Source organism: Muntiacus reevesi, chromosome 2, assembly GCF_963930625.1.
Source record: "Muntiacus reevesi chromosome 2, mMunRee1.1, whole genome shotgun sequence".
NCBI classification, from domain to species: domain Eukaryota; kingdom Metazoa; phylum Chordata; class Mammalia; order Artiodactyla; family Cervidae; genus Muntiacus; species Muntiacus reevesi.
The window spans coordinates 29,504,294-29,524,082 of NC_089250.1; the positions used below are offsets into that span (position 1 = coordinate 29,504,294).

Consider the following 19,789-nt stretch of genomic DNA (forward strand, 5'->3'; position numbering starts at 1 on the left):
CTAGTAGCTATTCTCAACATTAACTGAATGATATTAACATTGCCAAAATAACCTGTTGTTGACAAATGCAAAAATGCTAACTTACAAGATACAGGCTGAAAAATAAAAATGTAAGTTGTTGATTTCAAGTTAATATTCATGGTCTGAAATTTAGTATAATGTATGGGAATACGGCAATCTATAGAATTCAGTGCATTACAAGTCTTATCCTGACAACCTAAGTCATAAGAACACCTAGTATCCAGACCTTGGTTTCTAGATACCATTTTTCAATAAAAAGAACTAGAGCTCTTTGAAGAATGGTTGATTCCAGGGCAAATTAAAATGAGCTTGCAGTATCTTATGTTAGAAAGTAAGGAAGATGCTCATAAAAGAATGGCGAATGGTGAAAAACACAGGAACCAACTGGACGGAATTACCAATGGCCAAATATAGGACAATTCAAGCAACAAAAATAAATATAGTAATGGATTATGGCCCATGAAATAAAATATATACAAGTTAACACAGATATTTTAAAAAATTGAATAAATACATAAAAGAAGAGATGTCTTATTATTATATTAGAATTTCAATTAATAAGTGTAGAAGGTATGATGGAAACAGAAAGTCACAATGCAATAATAGTAATGGTTGTAGGCAAGCATCAACAATGGATGCTAAGATTAGCAGGCAAATGTATGAGGAGAAATAGAATATTTGCATAGTCTCATGGTATTTCTCCAAAAGTATATTATGCAAAGGGAAAAATAGTTAACTTTACACTGGGAAACCTGGTTGATAGACATCACTGCAAACTAGTGATCAGAGTGCAAAAGGGCAACAGACATCATGTGCCTTCTGCTGGGATACACTGGGAAGGGCATTGCATTTTTGTGGTATTCTTGCCAAAAATGGGCTTCCCAGGTGGTTCAGTGGTGAAGAATCCGCCTGCCAATGCAGGAAATGCAAGAGACATGGGTTCTATCTCTAGGTCAGGAAGATCCCCTGGAGGAGGAAATAGCAGCCCACTCCAGTATTCTTACAGAAAATTCCATGGACAGAGGCACCTGGCAGGCTACAGTCCACGGGGTTGCAAAGAGTAGGACATAACTGAGCATGCACACACACAGACACACACATGCACATGCACACGCACATTTGCTAAAAATACAGAACCTCAATCTAATCATGAGCAAACATCAAGCAAACTTAAATTCAAGGACATTCTTCAAAATGTCTAGTCATACTTTTCAAAAATGTCAACTATAGTTATGTGTGTCCTAAGTCACTTCAGTTGTGTCCAATTCTTTGTGACCCCATGGACTGTAACCCAAAAGGCTCCTTGATGTTTGGCTCTAGATGATCACATCTTGATAGTCATACAAGATGCTAATATTAAGGGAGGCTGGGTGAAGGACTCTCTGTACTATTTTTTCAACTTGTCTGCCAGTCTAAATTATTTTCAAGAAAAAGTTAAGGAAAAATCTTGTATGATTTTATTAAATGATTTTTTTTTCAAAGATGGGTCCTTAATAATCTACTCAATATTACAGAGAAATCTGGAAGTCAGTAAGTCTAGCCCTTGGATTACAGAATCAGATTTTAGAGTTTAAAAAGACCCTTGGATAAGCATTCCACAGTTCCACATCACTTTCTGGTGTGGAGAGTAAGACCCAGAGGCACCAAATTACTAAAGTCTTCGTTCTATAACTCAAGACTTTCATCTGTCTATTCATTTTTACATCTACTTTATGACACTGCTGGATTGAAATCCAAGAACTTTCACTTTATTTAATTAATTCAATTTAATCTAAATTCATAAGATATTTTACAAGAAACATAATATTCTAATGTCTAATATATTTATAATGAAATTATGAAAATCTTGCTCAAGAAGAACACAATGTTTTGCTTTTCATAAAACCTTGAGTAGCACTTTGAGAAGTAAAAATAAACTTTGTAAGATTTGAATTTAGTTCAAACTACAAATCAATTTCAAGGAGCTCAGGGTTTGATTAAAATTCATTATTCCCTTTGGTTAAAGCCACCCTTTCATTTCTTCTTGCATGTAAGTTTTTGCTTGGGTGTTTGCTCACATTCACATACACATGCGTGCACATATACACACACACACAGCATTCATTAAAATATGAAATATGATAGGTCATTTTATGTCATTTGGTATAATTGTCTGAGATGGCTCCATGATATAATCATGTGTATTATGGGCCAGAGCAAGACAATGATAGTCTTGGCACTCAGCCCACATTTACCTTCAGTTTTTATTGCTGGTAAGATTTCTATTTCTCAACAAACCTTTTCCACCCTACAGCGTCCGGACTATGCATCTACTAGATGGCCTTGTTATACAATCAAGTTTAATGGGATTAGACCAGATCACTGAATTTTAGAGATTCTTCACTACCACAGCTATTTCTTCTCTGAAATGCTATCACTCAAATAATGTATACAAGATACTCCTCTGGTCAACTCAAGTTTTCCAAAAATCACCAACATAGATACCTGAATATATTTGCATTTTCTTTTCCAAAAAAAGAATTCAGGTGCCAGAAATGAAAGCACTTAGGACTACTATTTACGTATGTATGTGATGACAATATTTATTGGAAGACATCTAAAAAAATACTGTGTGGTTAAGCAAGATGTTAGGAAGATTATTCCAAATATTTCTAGAGTAGAACTTCTATGTCTCTATAGCTGAATCTCCCCAGGCTGGTTTATTACACTCTACTTTTCCCAGATACACTGGATCAAAATTCCACAGTCGTCTTTTTAAAAATATATTTCTTTATTTATTTGGCTGTGCTGGGTCTTACTTGTGTCATGTGGGATCTTTAGTTGCAGCATGTGAACTCAGCAGCTGCATGTGGGATCTAGTTCCCCAACCAGGGATTGAAACCAGGACGCCTGCTTTGGGAGCACATTCTTAGCCACTGGACCAGCAGGGAAGTCCCTAGAGTCATCTTTAACGTCACTGCTTATTCACCCTCACCTCCTCTATGTTCCATCAGAGCCAGCCTTTACCAAGTCTTGCCCATTTTCTATTTATATGATTTCCTCACTTCTTTCCTTTTAATTGCCACTATCATCACCCCCGTTCAACCCCAATTGATATTCCCAATGCTGGATATATAAGAGAGGTGGATTCGATCCCTATGCTGGGAAGATCCCCTGGAAAAGGGCATGGCAACCCACCCCAGTATTCTTGTCTGGAGAATTCCATGGACAGAGGAGCCTGGCAGGCTACAGTCCATAGGGTTGCACAGAGTTAGACACAACAGCAGCAACTTAGCACACATGCACACGGCCAATTAACAATGCTGTAACAGTTTAGGTGGACAGCAGAGTGACTCAGCCATACATATATATGTATCCATTCCCCCACAAACTCCCCTCCCATCCAGTCTGCCATATAACACTGGCATAACAGGAATTTGATATATGGTTCTCAACTTGGCAGAGTCCCAATAACTATGTTCTTGTTCTCATATTCCTGTTGGTCGGGGCATGGGAAGCAAACGAAGTAGTGCAAGTTAAGACTGGGGACCATGGACATTGAATAAGCAAAAGAAAACAACATCAGCTAATGTGTGTAAGAAAAAGACTACCTCCAGGGGAGTGTGGGATAAATTGGGAAATTGGGACTGACATTTATCCACTACTGACACTATTAACACATATAAAACAGATTACTAACGAGCAGCTACTGCATGGCACAGGGAACTCTACTCAGTGCTCTGTGGTGGCCTAAACAGGAAGGAAATCCAAAAAAGGGGGGATGTATGTACACGTGTGACTGATTCACTTTGCTGTAGAGCAGAAACTAACATAACATTGTAAAGCAACTATATTCCAGTAAAAATTAATTAAAAAAAAAGAAAAAGAATATACCCAAAATATTGTCTTGTTTCAAAGACATGATTGAAAGCTACTGTTTATTAAACTGTGCTCTATATAATCTCAGAGTAATTTAAACTTCATTTAATATTACATCAGTTCAGCTCAGTCGCTCAGTCGTGTCAGACTCTGCAACCCCATGGACTGCAGCATGCCAGCCCTCTCTATCCATCACCAACTCCCGGAGTTTACCCAAACTCATATCCATTGAGTCGGTGATGCCATCCAACCATCTCATCCTGTGTCATCCCCTTCTCCTGCCCTCAATCTTTCCCAGCATCAGGGTCTTTTCAAATGAGTCAGCCCTTCGCATCAGGTGGGTAAAGTATGGAATTTCAGCTTCAGCATCAGTCCTTCCAATGAAAACCCAGGACTGATCTCCTTTAGGATGAACTGCCTGGATCTCCTTGCAGTCTAAGGGACTCTCAAGAGTCTTCTCCAGCACCACAGTTCAAAAGCATCAATTCTTCAGTGCTCAGCTTTCTTTATAGTCCAACTATCACATCCCTACATGACTACTGGAAAAACCATAGCCTTGACTAGACAGATTTTTGTTGGCAAAGTAATGTCTCTGTTTTTAATATGCTGTCTAGGTTGGTCATAATTTTCCTTCCAAGGAGTAAGCGTCTTTTAATTTCATGGTTGCAATTACCATCTGCAGTGATTTTGGAGCCCCCCAAAATAAAGTCAGCCACTGTTTCCACTGTTTCCCCATCTATTTGCCGTAGATGATCTCATTTCATCCTTATACCAACATACTACTATTTGAGTTTACAGATAAGGAAATTCAAGTCCAGAGAGGTTAAGGAATTGTCTTTTTCTTACATAGCTAGAAGATAGCAGAATCAGGTTTTAAACCTATACTGTCCATCTCTAGAATCCTAGAATGGAGTTTTTCAGCATCTTATGTGGTCCAACATATCTGGAAGTACAGTAGCTTTGACTCTGTTTATGTTAGTCAGACGAGTCATCGTTCCTACTCTAAGCCATTTTACAACATGTTGTAAAATTCCTCTCCCATCCTAGAAAGTGATAGCACACACAGCCCAGTGAAATCGGTATTATTGGCCCCATAATACCAGATAAGGAGGCTTCCCAGGTGGCAAGGTGGTAAAGAATCTGCCTGCAATTCAGGAGAAGCGGGTTCTATCCCTTCATCAGGAAGATCCCCTGGAGAAGGAAATGGCAACCCACTCCAGTATTCTTGCCTGGAAAATACCAGGGACAGAGGAGCCTGGTGGGCTACTATAGTCCATGGGGTCACAAAGAGTCAGACTCAACCAAGTGACTGCGCACTTCCATGAAATGGAAGCTCAGAGAAATCAATTAACTTGTCCATTATCACACAGTGTATCAGTGACACATGGGAATCTGAACCCAGACAGTCTGATTTCTCTTCCCCTTCATAGCCATTTTGCCAATTTTAACATTGTTGTATTGATATTGGCTTGATGTTTCCCCAAAAGAAGTAGTGTCATCCAACTTTACTCCATGTACTCTCCTGCTATATGTGTGTACACACATACACACACACATATGTATATACACATATAAGCGGGAAAGTGAAAGTGAAAGTCACTCAGTCATGTTTGACTCTTTGCAACCCCATGGACTGTAGCCTGCCAGGCTCCTCTGTTCATGGGATTTTCCAGACAAGAATACTGGAGTGGGTAACTGTTCCCTTCTCCAGGGGATCTTCCCAACCCAGAGACTGAGCTCAGGTATACAGAGGAGAGAGATTCAGAAATAATATTCCAAGGAATATGAACTATATTTATCTTAATATATGAACTATATTTATCTATGCAGTGGCTGGCATAGTTTGGGCTCTTAAATATCAGGAGTAACACTGGCTGTAATTGTAGTAATGCTAGCAACATAACTGGCCCATGCCTGATTTTTGCCAGCATTCTTTTTTTCCCCAAGACAAGAAGACTAAGTGTCTGGTCCTGCCCAAACACAGAATATCTATAACCTGCAGACAGGTGTCAATGAAACCACCTTTGCATGTCTATGCTTTTGATTATTTCAAGGTACTAAGAGATCTGATTTTTAATCAGTCTGGGGGATGAAACAGCCATGCGAGTGAGTGAGTGAGTGAGTGAAAGTAGCTCGTCATGTCTGAGTCTTTTGTAACTCCATGGATTGTACAGCTCCATGAAATTCTCCAGGCCAGAATACTGGAGTGGGTAGCCTTTTCCTTCTCCAGGGGATCTTCCCAACCCAGGGATTGAACCTAAGTCTCCCACATTGAAGGCGGATTCTTTACCAGCTGAGCCACAAGGGAAGCCCAAGAATACTGGAGTGGGTAACCTATCCCCTCTCCAGTGGATCTTCCTGACCCAGGAATCAAACTGGGGTCTCCTGCATTGCAGGTGGATTCATTACCAGCTAAGCTACCACTTAGTTATAATTAACTGTCTGTCTTCCTTGCACAGTACCCCTCCCCCAAATCCACAGAGCACAGTGTCTAGCCGGTAATAAACACTACTACATATTTTCTAAATGAATGACAGAATTTCTCACTTATTTTCCTTTTAGACCTTGAACTAAAGGGACAAAAACAAAAATTTTGATGAGCAGTTTAAAAATAATTTTTTTTCTTTTAAAGTACTTTCATCATTTCTTGACACAGCACTGATATCTTGGGGGTATTCTGTTTTACTTTATAGGGGAGTCATAATTGTTATCTATTTTGATGCTTGCACAATCCCCAAGTCAACTCTGACTTCCTTTGGAAAACGTCACCATTTGCCTCAGAGCCTATGAGATTTCTTTCCCCAGGGCTTGGGACTGAGGCAAATTACAGACAGTCTCTTTGGGTGAGCACAACTGCAACGTGCAAATTCTGGCACCAAAACAGCACTTGGTGCTCACAGAAATACAGTATGCTGGAGAGCAGAACAGATGCACACAGAGAGAGACCAGAGAAAGAAAGTCCTGACAGGCGTGGATCCCAGTCAGTCCCTTCCAACGTTGGGGCAGAATCCTTGTCCTTAGGTTCCCTTGAGTTATTTCTGTAGCCTTAATATAAACAGCTCCTTTTATGGCTTAAGCCAGGTTAAGAGGGTCAGTTCCTAACAAATGTGACAATATATTTTAAATGAAAAGTAGTGAGGCATTGTTTTAAATGCACAGATAACTTCCAGGAAACGTTGAGCAGTGCAAGAAATAGTTTCAGTGGGGGTGTCCTTAACGTCCTCAGATGAGGCGACTGCATAGGTGTGCCTTGGCATCACCACCCAGAGGCAATCCACAGAAAAGAGCCTCAGGTTGGTTTGATGGCTGAGTGAAGAGTAAATAAAATGCTGGAGCTCAGCTAATAGGTTAGGGTTAGGGTTCACATCTCTCTGTTGTGAGCATGGGAAACAGGCACTCCTGAGCAGCGTTTCTCAAAGTACAGTCCTGGGTAAAAGCATAAATCCCTGAACCCCATTCCAGACCCAGGAAGTCAAAACATCTGAATGGGTGCAATGCATTCAGCTGCAGAATCCCATGGATAGAGGAACCCGGCAAGCTGTGGCCCAGGGGGTCACAAAGAGTTGGGCACAATGAAGACAACAGCATGCACGCATGTAACAGGCACAACAGGTAACTGGCATCACACTCTTTGAGAATCTGCTACTCAGGATGTGGTGTGAAGACCAGCAGTGATGGTGTCACCAGGGAACGTGCTGAAAATGAAGAGTCTCTCCCACCCTCTTGACCTACTGAATCAGGATCTGCAGTTGAACAAGACGCCCAGGTGATCCAGATGTTCATTCAAGTGGGGGAAATCTGGCTTAAGATCATTAGTTCCCTGCCTGGTTGGACACTTGAAAGACCCAGGTCACTTAAACACATGACCGTGGTCTGAGTTCCACTCCCCGGAGACTCTGAATTAACCGCTCTGCAGGGTGACCTGAGTATAAGGATTTTTAAAATTTCCCCAGAGGATCCTAATGTGTAGCCAGCATTGAGAACTGCTTAGCAGGTATAAGTAGATACGCCCTAGGAGAAGAAATTCAATTTGTCAAATGGATTTTGAAGCTCATAGAAGGGACAATGATCTGAAGACAGATTTCTTTTGATTTGAAGGAGCAAGACCCCAGAGGGAAACAAAACTGCATTTCTTTATAATTTCCTGAAAAGACTGACTGGTTTGAAAAATCACAAGACAGATCATGGAGAAGGAGAACACAGAGTTTGCAAAATGAACTAGAGAGTCTAAAAAGCATGCCACCCAATAACTTTTTGAAAAGAGGGTTTTTGCTACAATACTTCTCAAGCAAAACCCAAGAAGATTGCAGCCCACTTAGATACTGGAATAACAAGTGCTTGGGTGGAAAATTACCAGTGGCCAAAGGAAGAATAAGCTTAAAGGCAATCTCTGAAACCTAAAGACCCTGACCTATGAGTCCCAATGGTGGCACAGAAGCACCTGCTGAGGGGGAACCAGAAGAGGCCAAAATAGGACAAGGAGGAACCAGGACACATGGAACTTTTGAGCAGTGGCCGCTATGTAAGCCACTGGATTAATCACCGAAGTTTGAGCAACATGTCAAACACTGAGAGACTGAGCCATTCTTCAGCCAGAGGCCAACAACTACAGGTTATGTCCTTGGTCCAGGGACCCCTTTCTCCACTCCTGGACAAAAGGCTCCCCACCTTTGCTGTTCCATTCCTTGGCAGAGTTGCTGCAGAGGGAGGAAAGAGAGAGTCTTGAATCCAAACACATATTTACCCAAGTGATATTAAGTCTGAATCTAGACGTGACTGCAAGATTGAGGTTTTCCAATACCATAGTGGGAGTGGAGGCTTGAAGGTTAAAGGGCATTTCTTATAGAAAAATGAGGAAAGTTCCATGTCTGATTCCTGAATTATGCCTGCAAATTTCACATCTGCTGCACTAGCTAATAGGATCTAGTCCCTGCCCATAAGGCAGGCTTCCTCTCCCTAGGTCCCTGGGGACTTGATGTCAAGACAAAAAGGCTTCTTTTGAATGGCATTCATTTTGTGAGAGGATGTTTGCAAGAGGATGAGGATGAAGGAAAATGTTATAAGATCATGAAGCATAAGCAAGCCATCTATAGCTGAGAGAGAGAACTGGGACCAGAACTCGGGTCTACTAACTGAGAAGTACCACTGAACTCTGAAACCCTCAAGACTATCTTGAGGCTAAGAATTCACCTAAGCAGCATCAATGGTCCTGTCTTAGGACAGGATATTAACTTATAGACAGATGAATACACTGCATTAATAGCATTAATCACTATAAAGTGAATCAGCCTCAGTGGACAAAATTACTGACCAGTGAATGGCCTCAAATGACAATTTGCTGATTGTTAAGGAGGGATGAAAAAAGATGTAATTAAGAGATGACATAGTTTGGGAAGAAATCACATAGGGAATCTAATTTGGGGATTATTTAAAATAAAATATATATGAGACTCCCCTCCCCCAAAGAAAATCTAACCATCATTGATTTGACTAGTATAGTAAAACCTAAGAAAATAAATTTCACTAGATGCTCTTGAAATTGCCTCAGCTAGAACACATTCATATACAATATAATTCTACATCTGCTATGAGCCCACTACAATGTTTATGTTAGTGCCATGAAACATCTCTGGCAAATTTATAAGAATTTGTTGTAGTATCCTTTCTGCCCAATCCATAGGGGAGAAGAAAGTTGAAGGATTAAAATTAGTGATGTATATTTCAGCAACCAGTTTCTTGGAATGCTGCCCCAAACCAGAAAAAAGCTCTACATGGAAAATACTCAATGAGGATAGAAGTGATGGAAAGAGACAAGGTCTCAATAAATGGTCAAAACTGTCAGTGAACTATTAATGAAACCATCTTAATATAACCAATATAAAAGGGGAAACTGAACCACAAAACCAAGAAGTCTAATGTTCTCTACTAATAACCCTGATTACTGAAACAATCCTTTAAGACAAATTCATACTTTCTAACAGCATGCATAAAACATGAATTATCTTGCTGTGCTATAAGGATTTCTGATGAATCCTGACAATGAATTAGGCAATCAAAAATTGTTTACGATCTGTATTAAGAACCAGTTCCTTTTGCTTTGCTTTAAAACAGCTTATCTTTGGACAACCCCCAAACATAGGTGGAAAATATTTACGCTCCCAAACCATGAGTTTTAGGACAGAAATGTTGAGGTTCATAAGTCAATTCATAGGAACTATGAACTCAACAGGGAATTATAGGGTTAAAATAAATCACTCTAAAAAGGTTTCTGACATAAGCTGCCTTAGTGGATGCAGACCAGATTACTGTGGGGGTTTCAAATAAAAATTTTTGCTACAATTTGATAAGTTTTATGTCCAAGGCAGTTCTTTTAAAGCCATCTTGCTTTTTTAACATCATCTCTTGACAGGAAAAGGAGTGTTTGTTTTGTCTGTCTTCAGACTCTCCAGAAAGTTGCTCTAGAATGGTACCCAAAGAACCTGTGCCATGGGCAAGCTTAGGCTGCACTAGAGAGCTGCTTAAACACGCTGCATGGTCCAGAGAATGACCCTCTCTAGGAAGCAGACTTTGTCATGTGAAAAGAAAGAAAAACTTACCAGGGTAATCATTCTTGTCTATGTCTGAATCTCCTCTTAAAGTAAAGCCGAATCCAGAAGGGACGGCCTGGGAGGCCCACGCTCCCTGCAGAATCTGGGAAGGCTTGGTGTGTAAGCCATTCTTGTTCCCGTTGTAAACGAGCACTTTGCCTCTTTGATCCCGGCCTGCAAAAGGTGCACCAACGGCAATGTCTGCAGACAGAGACACAGTATTTCTCATTAGGAAGAATGTTAGAGAATTCAGTACAGAAAGCAACAATCCAAAGGGCTTCTTCAGTTTTCCAGAAAGATGTGAAGGACTACAGCAAGAGGAAATTATTGTTGCCTTTCATCCATCTAAAAAATATTTACCAGGTGCCTACTATGTGTCAGGTACAGTGGATTCAATGGTGAACCAGACACTGATTTTCAAAAGTTTACACTCCAGTGTGGGGAATAGACAATTTGAACAGAGAAATAATCATGGGGGACTTCCCTGGGCGTCTAGTGGTTACAACTCTATGCTTCCAATGTACAGGGCACGGGTTCGATCCCTGTTTGGGAAACCAAGATCCCGTTTGCTGTGCAGCTGGTTGAAAACACACACACACACACACACACACACACACACACACACAGAATCAAGGAAAGATGGAAAAGTGACAAATGCTCTGCAGAGGATCTTAAAAATACTGATGTGATGGAGAGTGACTGGATTCTTATTTTAGATGAAGTGTTCAGACAAGTGTCTGTAAGGTTGACCTAGAAACTGAAATCTGGGGACAAGATGAAACTGACTGTGGAATCAGAAGGAAAAGCAGTCCAAGAAGAAGGGAAGACTGTGCGTAGGCCCAGGGATGCAAAGAGCTTGGCCCACCTGAAGACCAGCCAGAGGGAGGTCAACGTGGAAACTTAGTGGGGTGTGGGGAAGAGCTGGGTCAGAGCACTGGGCTGCACAGACCAGTTGAGGCACCTTTGCAGGGTACTTAGAGTTTCTTGTTAAAAGAAAGAAACATCTTCTTTCACAAAGATTATATTCTTGAATGATGACATCATCCCATGATATAGGCAAGATTCATTTCATAGTCAAGGCCTCTGAGAAACTGGGAAAGAGTCCTATCGACTGTCTCCCACATAAACTTAGCACTAAATGAAAATGACCTTCTGTGAATTCAACAGGATTGTTCTAAACAATGCACCTAACTCCTGAAGTTTACGTGAAAAAGAGTACCAATAACACGATAACATAAAAATGCTATGCCACGGACATGACTGTGTGTCCTCATTTTGTCATTCGTCCATTTATCTTTGTTCCTAAGTAAGTCTGATAAGACTAAATAAATTGTAAATTGATTTTTTACTATATAACAAGGATCATAAATCTACTTTCACTTAACAGGTAAGGATAAACTCTCAAAAAACTCAGCCTGTTGCCGAAAATAAATATATTCTCACGTGGTAGATGGAAAGGGGTACTTTCTCATATCCTCTGAGCCCATGAGTTGACATCTGTCCCCTGGTTTCATCTCATTTTGGCATCATTTTAAAGATGCCAAGGCTCAGAGAGGCAGAACCCCGTTTAGGTCATTACAAATGTCTCTCTTACCTCTTAAAAGTATCATTAAAGGTTTGAGAGAAAAGACAAAAAGAAGAGAAGATAATGAAAAAGATGATTCCACCAATAATTTAGCATTATTTATTTCATGTGGTGTTCAGGAATAGGGCAGTTTTTGAAAGCAACAAATCAGTTGAAGATGAACTTGTCTTTTTAAAAAAAATTTCTCTGGAACCATGAGCTTTTAATATGCCTTTATATTTTATGGTATTTTAAAAGTTACCATACATTGCTGAGACATGTTTTTTCAAAGAAATCATAAAAGTACATGACCACGTGCCAAAGGTATTAATACTTTGATTTGATGAGAATACTCCCTAAGCTCTTTTGTTGGAGCAAAATCCTGTTACTCCCTTGAATGTCAAGAAACCCATTATACCTTGGTCCTTAATTTAAAGGTCCTGAAAATGTATGCAAAATTTTGTGTGAGCTGCCATGTTTTACTGAGAAGAGGGTACTTAGAAGGCATTCTGTGTTTGATCCCTGGGCCAGGATCCTCTATCCATGGAATTTTCCAGGCAAGAATACTGGATTGGCTTGCCATTTCCCCCACCAGAGGATCTTCCTGACCCAAGGATCAAACCCACATCTCTTGTGTTTCCTGCATTGGCAGGTGGATTCTTTACCACTGCGCCATCTGGGAAGCCCCAACATCTATAATAGCCCAAACTAAATAAAGCTTAAATTATCTTGAAATTTTAGATAATTTATTAAAGACCAATCTTAAGAACTGTTTCACATACAGCACTGTGAAATCTGCTGCTTACTTCATGTAACAGTAACACGGTATTATGGCACATATGTAATTTCCAGGCAGTGGTGTGCATTACCATTGTATCCATCTTGGTTCAGGTCTCCTAAATGTGCCACAGCACTGCCGAATCTCCCGAAAACCTCAGTGCCTGCAAGCACCTGTGGGTCTCTGAAGACAAGAGCACTCTCTTGCAGATACAGATAAACTTGCCCTACTTCTCTGGGGCTGCTCTCAAATTCACGTTCCATAAAGAGAGGTGCTCCAATCAGGATGTCATCCATCCTGCAGAGAACAGAGAGAGAGAACAGCACAGACATGAGCTGCTTTTGGGTAGACTTCTAATCAACGAGACGAGTACTTTGCCACTGGTTTATTTCCTTTTCCAGGAGACATTTTACAGTCATATTTCTTTCATCGCTCTGTTATGTCTTCAGAATAGAATGCCGTAAGAAAATAAGAGTTGCTGAATTATCACATTGAATCTTTCAAACTATGTTAAAAATGACTACTTTAAGAAAACCACAGATATTTCACTCTTTTCAGCTTTTTAGCCTATTTCCAGGAAAAGTACTTAGACAAGTAAAACATATCAGAAAGACCTAACTAGGTTTTTGAAAACCTGGATGAGAATTTGTCCACAATTTATTTAATTATGCATTTATATTATGAAGTTTTCTTGCAGTGGTAAGGTATAAAATAAAGGCTGTCCTCCTCTTTTCTTTTGGCACCTCCATTTAAATAAAACAGAGGCCAGAGAAGGTTCTCATACTGGCTGGAAAGGCAGAAAACAAAATTTTCCTCCCAAATGCAAATTTAGGTTTTTTTCTTTGTGAAAGTAGATATTATCACAGAAAACTAGTAGATAATTTTTCAGGTTGATAGCATTCCAAGGAAAAAATAGCAGTTGATTGCTGGAGGTGGTGGTGTTGTAGTCACTCAGTCGTGTCTGACTCTTGTGACCCCCTGGAGTATAGCCTGGCAGGCTTCTCCGTCCTCGGGATTTCCCAGGCGAGAATAGTGGAGGGGGTTGCCGTTTTTCTTTTCCAGGGGATCTGCCCAGTGGGCTGCCATCTTCCTTTTCCAGGGATTGAACCTGCATCTCCTGCACTGCACGTGGATTCTTTACCAACTGAGCCACTAGGTAAAATATTTTCTTAAAAATATTCCAAATGCCTTTTCTCACTCTGCTTCCATAGTCTGGGCCAAGAGGGAGGTAGGGATTGGGGCTATTCCAAGCCTCGGGATTTTCCTTGGAGGAAAATCTTTATTTTCTTACTTATTTATTTATTTTTAACATTTCTGTTATTATTATTGCCAGGATGAAGAGCTATTTGTTATTTTTTGTATTTCTGTTATTATTATTGCCAGGATAAAGAGGTACTTGTTAAATACCTAACTGTGTGTGCTGCTGCCTTGTAGTTCAAAGACACATAAATCCACTGGTTCTCTAGTGCAGAGACTGATGGGGACCATTTTCCCATTCTTCAAAGAAGGAACAAAGCAGTACAATTGGTCCCTGAGGATATAAACATGACGGGACTGACACATAGCCTCACTGTTTCCCACTGTCAACACTGGGGAGGAGTTCTAGAAATGCAGAATTATTCGACCTGCCATTGTGAAAGATTAGCACATCCATGCAATCTTTGGATTCTTCGAGGATTATGACAACATTGATTTATTTTCATAGAGATACAGTTCCCTAGATATTTAAGTGTATGTCTTCTAAAATGTTCTAAATGCCAAAAAGGAGAAAGACATTTGTTCTCAATTTATAATTGTGTTTTCATAAAGCTGAGAGACAATAACTGTCTTGGATTCAATTGGTTCAATGTGCCTTGTAGAATATTTTGCACTTAGTGTCAATATTATTTTATGTTAGCAATAATACTACTTAACCATCACAATATATATTATTGTTTAGGCTGGTGTTTTAAAATCTTGATTTACAACTCATTAGTGAATTGTGAAATCAATTTAATGGGTTTTGACAAGCACTTTAAAAAAATGAAATAGAATAAAAACTATGAGTGAATGCATTGCACATAATAAGAGTAAATATTCTCCCATGAAACCTTTTGTTTCAGTTGTGTGTGTACACTGGGTTGCAATGTCAAATGTATTTCTAATTATGAACCCACAGGCCAAAAAGCCACTGAAAAACTACTGCAGTAGGCCATGCATGCTATTAGGCTATTTAAAAATTTATTTTTCAAATCCTTTTTTTGAATATACTCAATTCAAGTTTAAAGTTTAATAATATTTATTAGTAAGGATGCTTTTCACTGAACTTCTGAAAAAGCAGTTGTATAACAGCTGGGTACTATTCTAAAAGTATATAATATATATAATATTACATAATCTCAAAAAAGAACAACGATGAAGAAATAATATTTATGGTGAGGTTTTCACTAAAAGCCACCTTCTCTGCTTGGGTCATGTTGGTGGTTTTGATGAGATCTAAGATATAAAAGTAGGATATATACACTAAACTTCATCTTATCTGAATTGTCTAATATTTGAGCACAGTTTTCTTTCAGTTTCTATGTATTCATTTGTGTCTCTTTTTTATGTCTAAAAAAGTATTATGTCTACTCTAATAATATAATGTAAGGAGCGGGTTCTCACCCTTTCACGTGTTCTTAGAGACAAAACATTATAAATATTTTCCTGAAGAGCAAAGCATAAATATAGTGAGAGAGGGGGGATGAGGGAACCCATCAATGAGAATGAATTTAAGTTTTCTACAGCCAAATAGTATTTAATATGTTGATTTAACTTTAACCCATAAAATTTTCCATTTCTTCTTCTTTCTCAACAGTTTAGGGTATGCTAATACCCAAGACTGATTTTCAGAATGTAGTTATTTATCAAAAGAAGGCAGGTTAGGGGGCTTTATATTAGAATTGATATCTAATCAATATAATTATTTTATGACAGGCAAAAACTAATATGGCTTATCAATTACATTACAGAAATCAATTTAATCTGCAGCTTCTTTATGCTTTAAGTTTCTAGATTTTCTACTTAATCATGTCATAACGATTTCTCCTCTATGAGAGAATCCACTTGGACTAAATCTGGCACCAAAACACAGTTACTCAAAGCTGCTTCCTTTCAAATAAATTTTCTCTAAAATGCTCTCAAGTTAACCAATTGCTAAGAATCTCTAAATTTAGTTCCTTTGAGATCTGCCGAGGCTAGAACAATCCAAGTGGATTAAATTGTATTTCTGTGAATTTCTCAAATAGTATAAATACTAAAAGGGTCAAAAAGCCATAAGAAAATAAAAAACAGATCTGCTTAAGTTCAAGAGGAAAATGCTATCTCCCTTTGTTGTTAAGTTTGTCCAGAAATTCCTAACAGAGTTTACACAGAAAGACTTCACTGCTCTGGCTGTCTTAAGATAACTAAACTGAAATTAATTTCAGCAGCTTGTGAATATTTTCAAAACAGTCCCAGGCTGGACCCTATCAATGACCAATCAGCATGCAAGCAACTGTTTAGTCTAAATTTTTGAAGTCCACTTCTGATACCTGGGTGTTTCTTTAAATAAAAAAGTTACTGGGGAATTCCTCACCAGTTTATTAGTTTGGTCACATTAGTTAATGACACCGCCTTTCTTCCCCAGTGGTGGGTTTTGGAGCATTTGTAGGGACTTTGCTTTTGTTGCATAGTGGATAGACAGGATGATGAGTTTACTAGGTGATCTCATGTACACTAGTACTTAATTATCTCTCAGATGGAGAAAGGAAAGTCTGCTTCAGTCCCACAGAACTGGGTCCTAACTTCTGAACCGTGAATGATCAGTTAGCTCAGTGATGTTCTTAATCCTACTCTGAGTCACTGCACAACATTCCCTCGGGTCTAGGACTTGAAAGATTTGGGTTATTTTTTAAAAAAAGACTTTTCGAAAATTAGAAATTGGGTAAAGAATAAGAATTAAATTTCAATTCTAGTATGGATCTCTGCTAAATAATGTTCACTTAGCATTCTTTAATCACTGATAAATGCTGGGAAAGCTAGAAAGGGCTTTGTGAATTTAAAAAATTGTAGGAATTATAGACCCTCTCTAAAATTATTTATGAGTTAAACTAATGACAGTGAAATACAGCAGCCTAATATGCCTAGTTTTAATATAATCCAACAAACTGATTTTTCTTATAGGCCATGACATTAAAAACCATTGATAACTGATTTTTTTAGCATCATTAAGGACAATATTGAAGTTCTTTGGGTGAAAATAACTGAAATTATGATTTTATGTTTTTGTAAAGTAGAAGTCTGAATTTATTTATAAAAATAATGGAAACTAATAAAATGCACATTTAATAAACAGATTCTCATCAAAGCCAAAACAGAGTAAAGACTTAAACACAGGTTTAAGTGCTAGAACAGTGCTGGTGTTTAAAGGATGCTCAACAGATATATGTTGAATGAAAAAATTTAAAAAAGATATTTTCCAAAAGATACAAAAGTTACCAAACTTATCTCCAATCATATGCCATCACATAATAAATAAAGTTCATTTCTAGCTATACCGAGGTCATAGATAATGTCTATCAATGATGTATCTAAAGTGCTTAGCCCAGATCTGGGAACACAGTTAAGATTTTTCATAGATGTGCTTCTTATGAAAATGTAAGCTCCATGAAAGCAGAGCCCTATTCTTCCTTATTCATCGCTACATTCTGAGCACCCAAGAACTATGTCTGGCATACAGTAGGTGCTCCAACAATACTTGTTTGGTGGATAATCAGTTCATCTCAAATTATTGGTTTTCTTATTTAATCATTTGTTTAATCTGTCAGGTGCTTTTAGTGGATCAGAAAGATGCTTAATAATAAGTTTCTTTGAAGTAATGGCTTAAACACAATCATAATTTATCATGCTGTTTGATCCAAGTTCAATTGTAATTTACTGCCATAATCTGAAAACATAACATTCTTATTTTACCTTCTGCATGGATGTCACTAGTATGCAATAACAGGAGAAACAATATTTATGTGCAAATGTTTTATGAATGAATCATGTGCTGAAAGGAGAGATGAGCAAATTCCTCAATGGCTATGGATTTCAAATGGCCAAGGACTATTCAATTCATGAAAAGATAAAACTAAGTAAAATAGTGTTTTCTTAGAAGTGCAGATGTGGTAAAGACATTAAAACGGATGATAGAGAGTTCTTCAGTAGTTATATCCTCTTGCCTTGAACTAAAAAAAAAAAACAAAAACAAAAACAAGAGAGCCTCTATCTTGTTGAGGAAATATAGAAGGATGTATTTCATGAAGAAAAAAATATAACATCTTCAAAGATGAATATAATATTCAGTGAGTGAGGAAGTTCTTATAAGCTTACCCATCATTGTTAACATCTGATACTGCAACTGTATATCCAAAATAAGATGCCATCTGCAAAGGAAAACCATAAATAACATATTTTGTGTTCAAAAAGTCATCTCTCAATTTTCCCTGAAAAGATTAGCCACACTGCAGCACATTTTTTGCATTTAAACTCATAGACCCTTAGATGTGGACAGAGTCTTAAGAGTCATTTAGTTTAACTCCTGACCTAACACATAATGTTCCTCACAACAGCCCCAGACATCTGCTCGGACAACCTCTGGAGATGTTCAACAATCAATCCATTCAATTTGCAGATACAACTTGTAGAATACGCTTTGCTAAAACTGGTCCTTCTATAACACCTAGTCCTCAATCCTCCTGCCTAGTTCTACAATCTTGAACATCATAGAATAAATCTAATTCCATTTCCATATGAAATCTCACATGGAAATGATTGCAGCTCACCATCTTGCTTACACATATGTGATACCAAAGAAAAGATGACACCCATGAGCACACTGACAGAAGTTAAATAGGACAGACACTCTCTACTTTGGTCTCTTTGTACCACTGAAGCATAAAAAGGTTTTCATCTGGGGCTAAACCATGTCTCAGTAACAATTCAAACTGAGTTTATCATCTGTTAAGGTTTCTAAGACTTTTGTGAGTGTAACCAGTATACCTAATCTTTCCACATTCAAGCTCTTATATTTCTGTTTTTCAACTTATGCTTTCAAGATTTATAATCTTTTCAGATTTGGCCCATAGTTTTTGACAGCCCGGGTTCCTCATTTCTGCATCTGCCATCCACGTCTTAGCTTATTTAGCCTCTGATCGCCTCCAAATTTAATCAGCCTATAGCCTACTGTGAAGTGTGCTCCACGGAAGGCAGAGATCTTGGTCTGTGTTGTTCATTCTTGTTTCTGCATTGTCTGACCAGGTGTAACTCAGGGTAGGTGCCAGGTACTCTTTGCAGAAGAAATAAACAGATGAGTTAACAAGTGTAACACAGTAATTTAATTCTGCCACCTCTTTTCTCTATTCCAAACATATACGGTTGTTCTAGGAGGTGGGGCCTTAGGGAGGTAATTTGGTCATGAGGGTGGAGCCCTCCTGAACAGGATGCATGTCCACAGAAAAGGAACCCCACAGAGCTGCCTTGTCTCTTCCTCCAAGTGAGGACATAGTGAGAAGATGGCTGTGAACCAGGAAGCAGGCTCTCACTAGACACAAAATCTGACTACCCTTTGATCTTGGACTTCTCAGACTCCAGAACCATGAGAAATAAACGTTTGTTGCTTTAGCCATCCAGTCTACAGTATTTTTATGGACTAAGCCCCGGGTACCAGATGCAAAATTCTCTTTGTTGAGCAAATGAATGCCTCATTTGACTGTGTCATGAAGTAATTCAGTTCTCCCACGTCTTTTCTTTATTCTGCACACATATAGTGAAATTCTTAATTCTTGTGTGGCACTGTGTGACCTCACTCAGAGGAATTTCATCATTTACATATTAAGTTCTGAGGTTCAAGATTGAAGAGCTAGATGGTATTGAGGATGAAAAGTTACAGAAAGTCCAAATTTAACAATGTTTAAGGAGTTTTTAATGGTAAAAATGTAA

The 19,789-nt window shown here is 38.6% G+C and overlaps 1 protein-coding gene across 1 annotated transcript in view; it reads right to left on the reverse strand.

Moving 5' to 3' along the window:
* ITGA8 (integrin subunit alpha 8) overlaps window positions 1-19,789 on the reverse strand; it is a 185,300-nt gene that overhangs the window by 115,311 nt on the left and 50,200 nt on the right. Inside the window, exons 11-13 of the mRNA XM_065921168.1 lie at window positions 18,182-18,234; window positions 12,900-13,105; window positions 10,476-10,667 (exon numbers count right to left, since the gene is read on the reverse strand). Coding sequence (XP_065777240.1) covers window positions 10,476-10,667; window positions 12,900-13,105; window positions 18,182-18,234 — 451 coding nt within the window. The remainder of the gene's footprint in view (window positions 1-10,475; window positions 10,668-12,899; window positions 13,106-18,181; window positions 18,235-19,789) is intronic.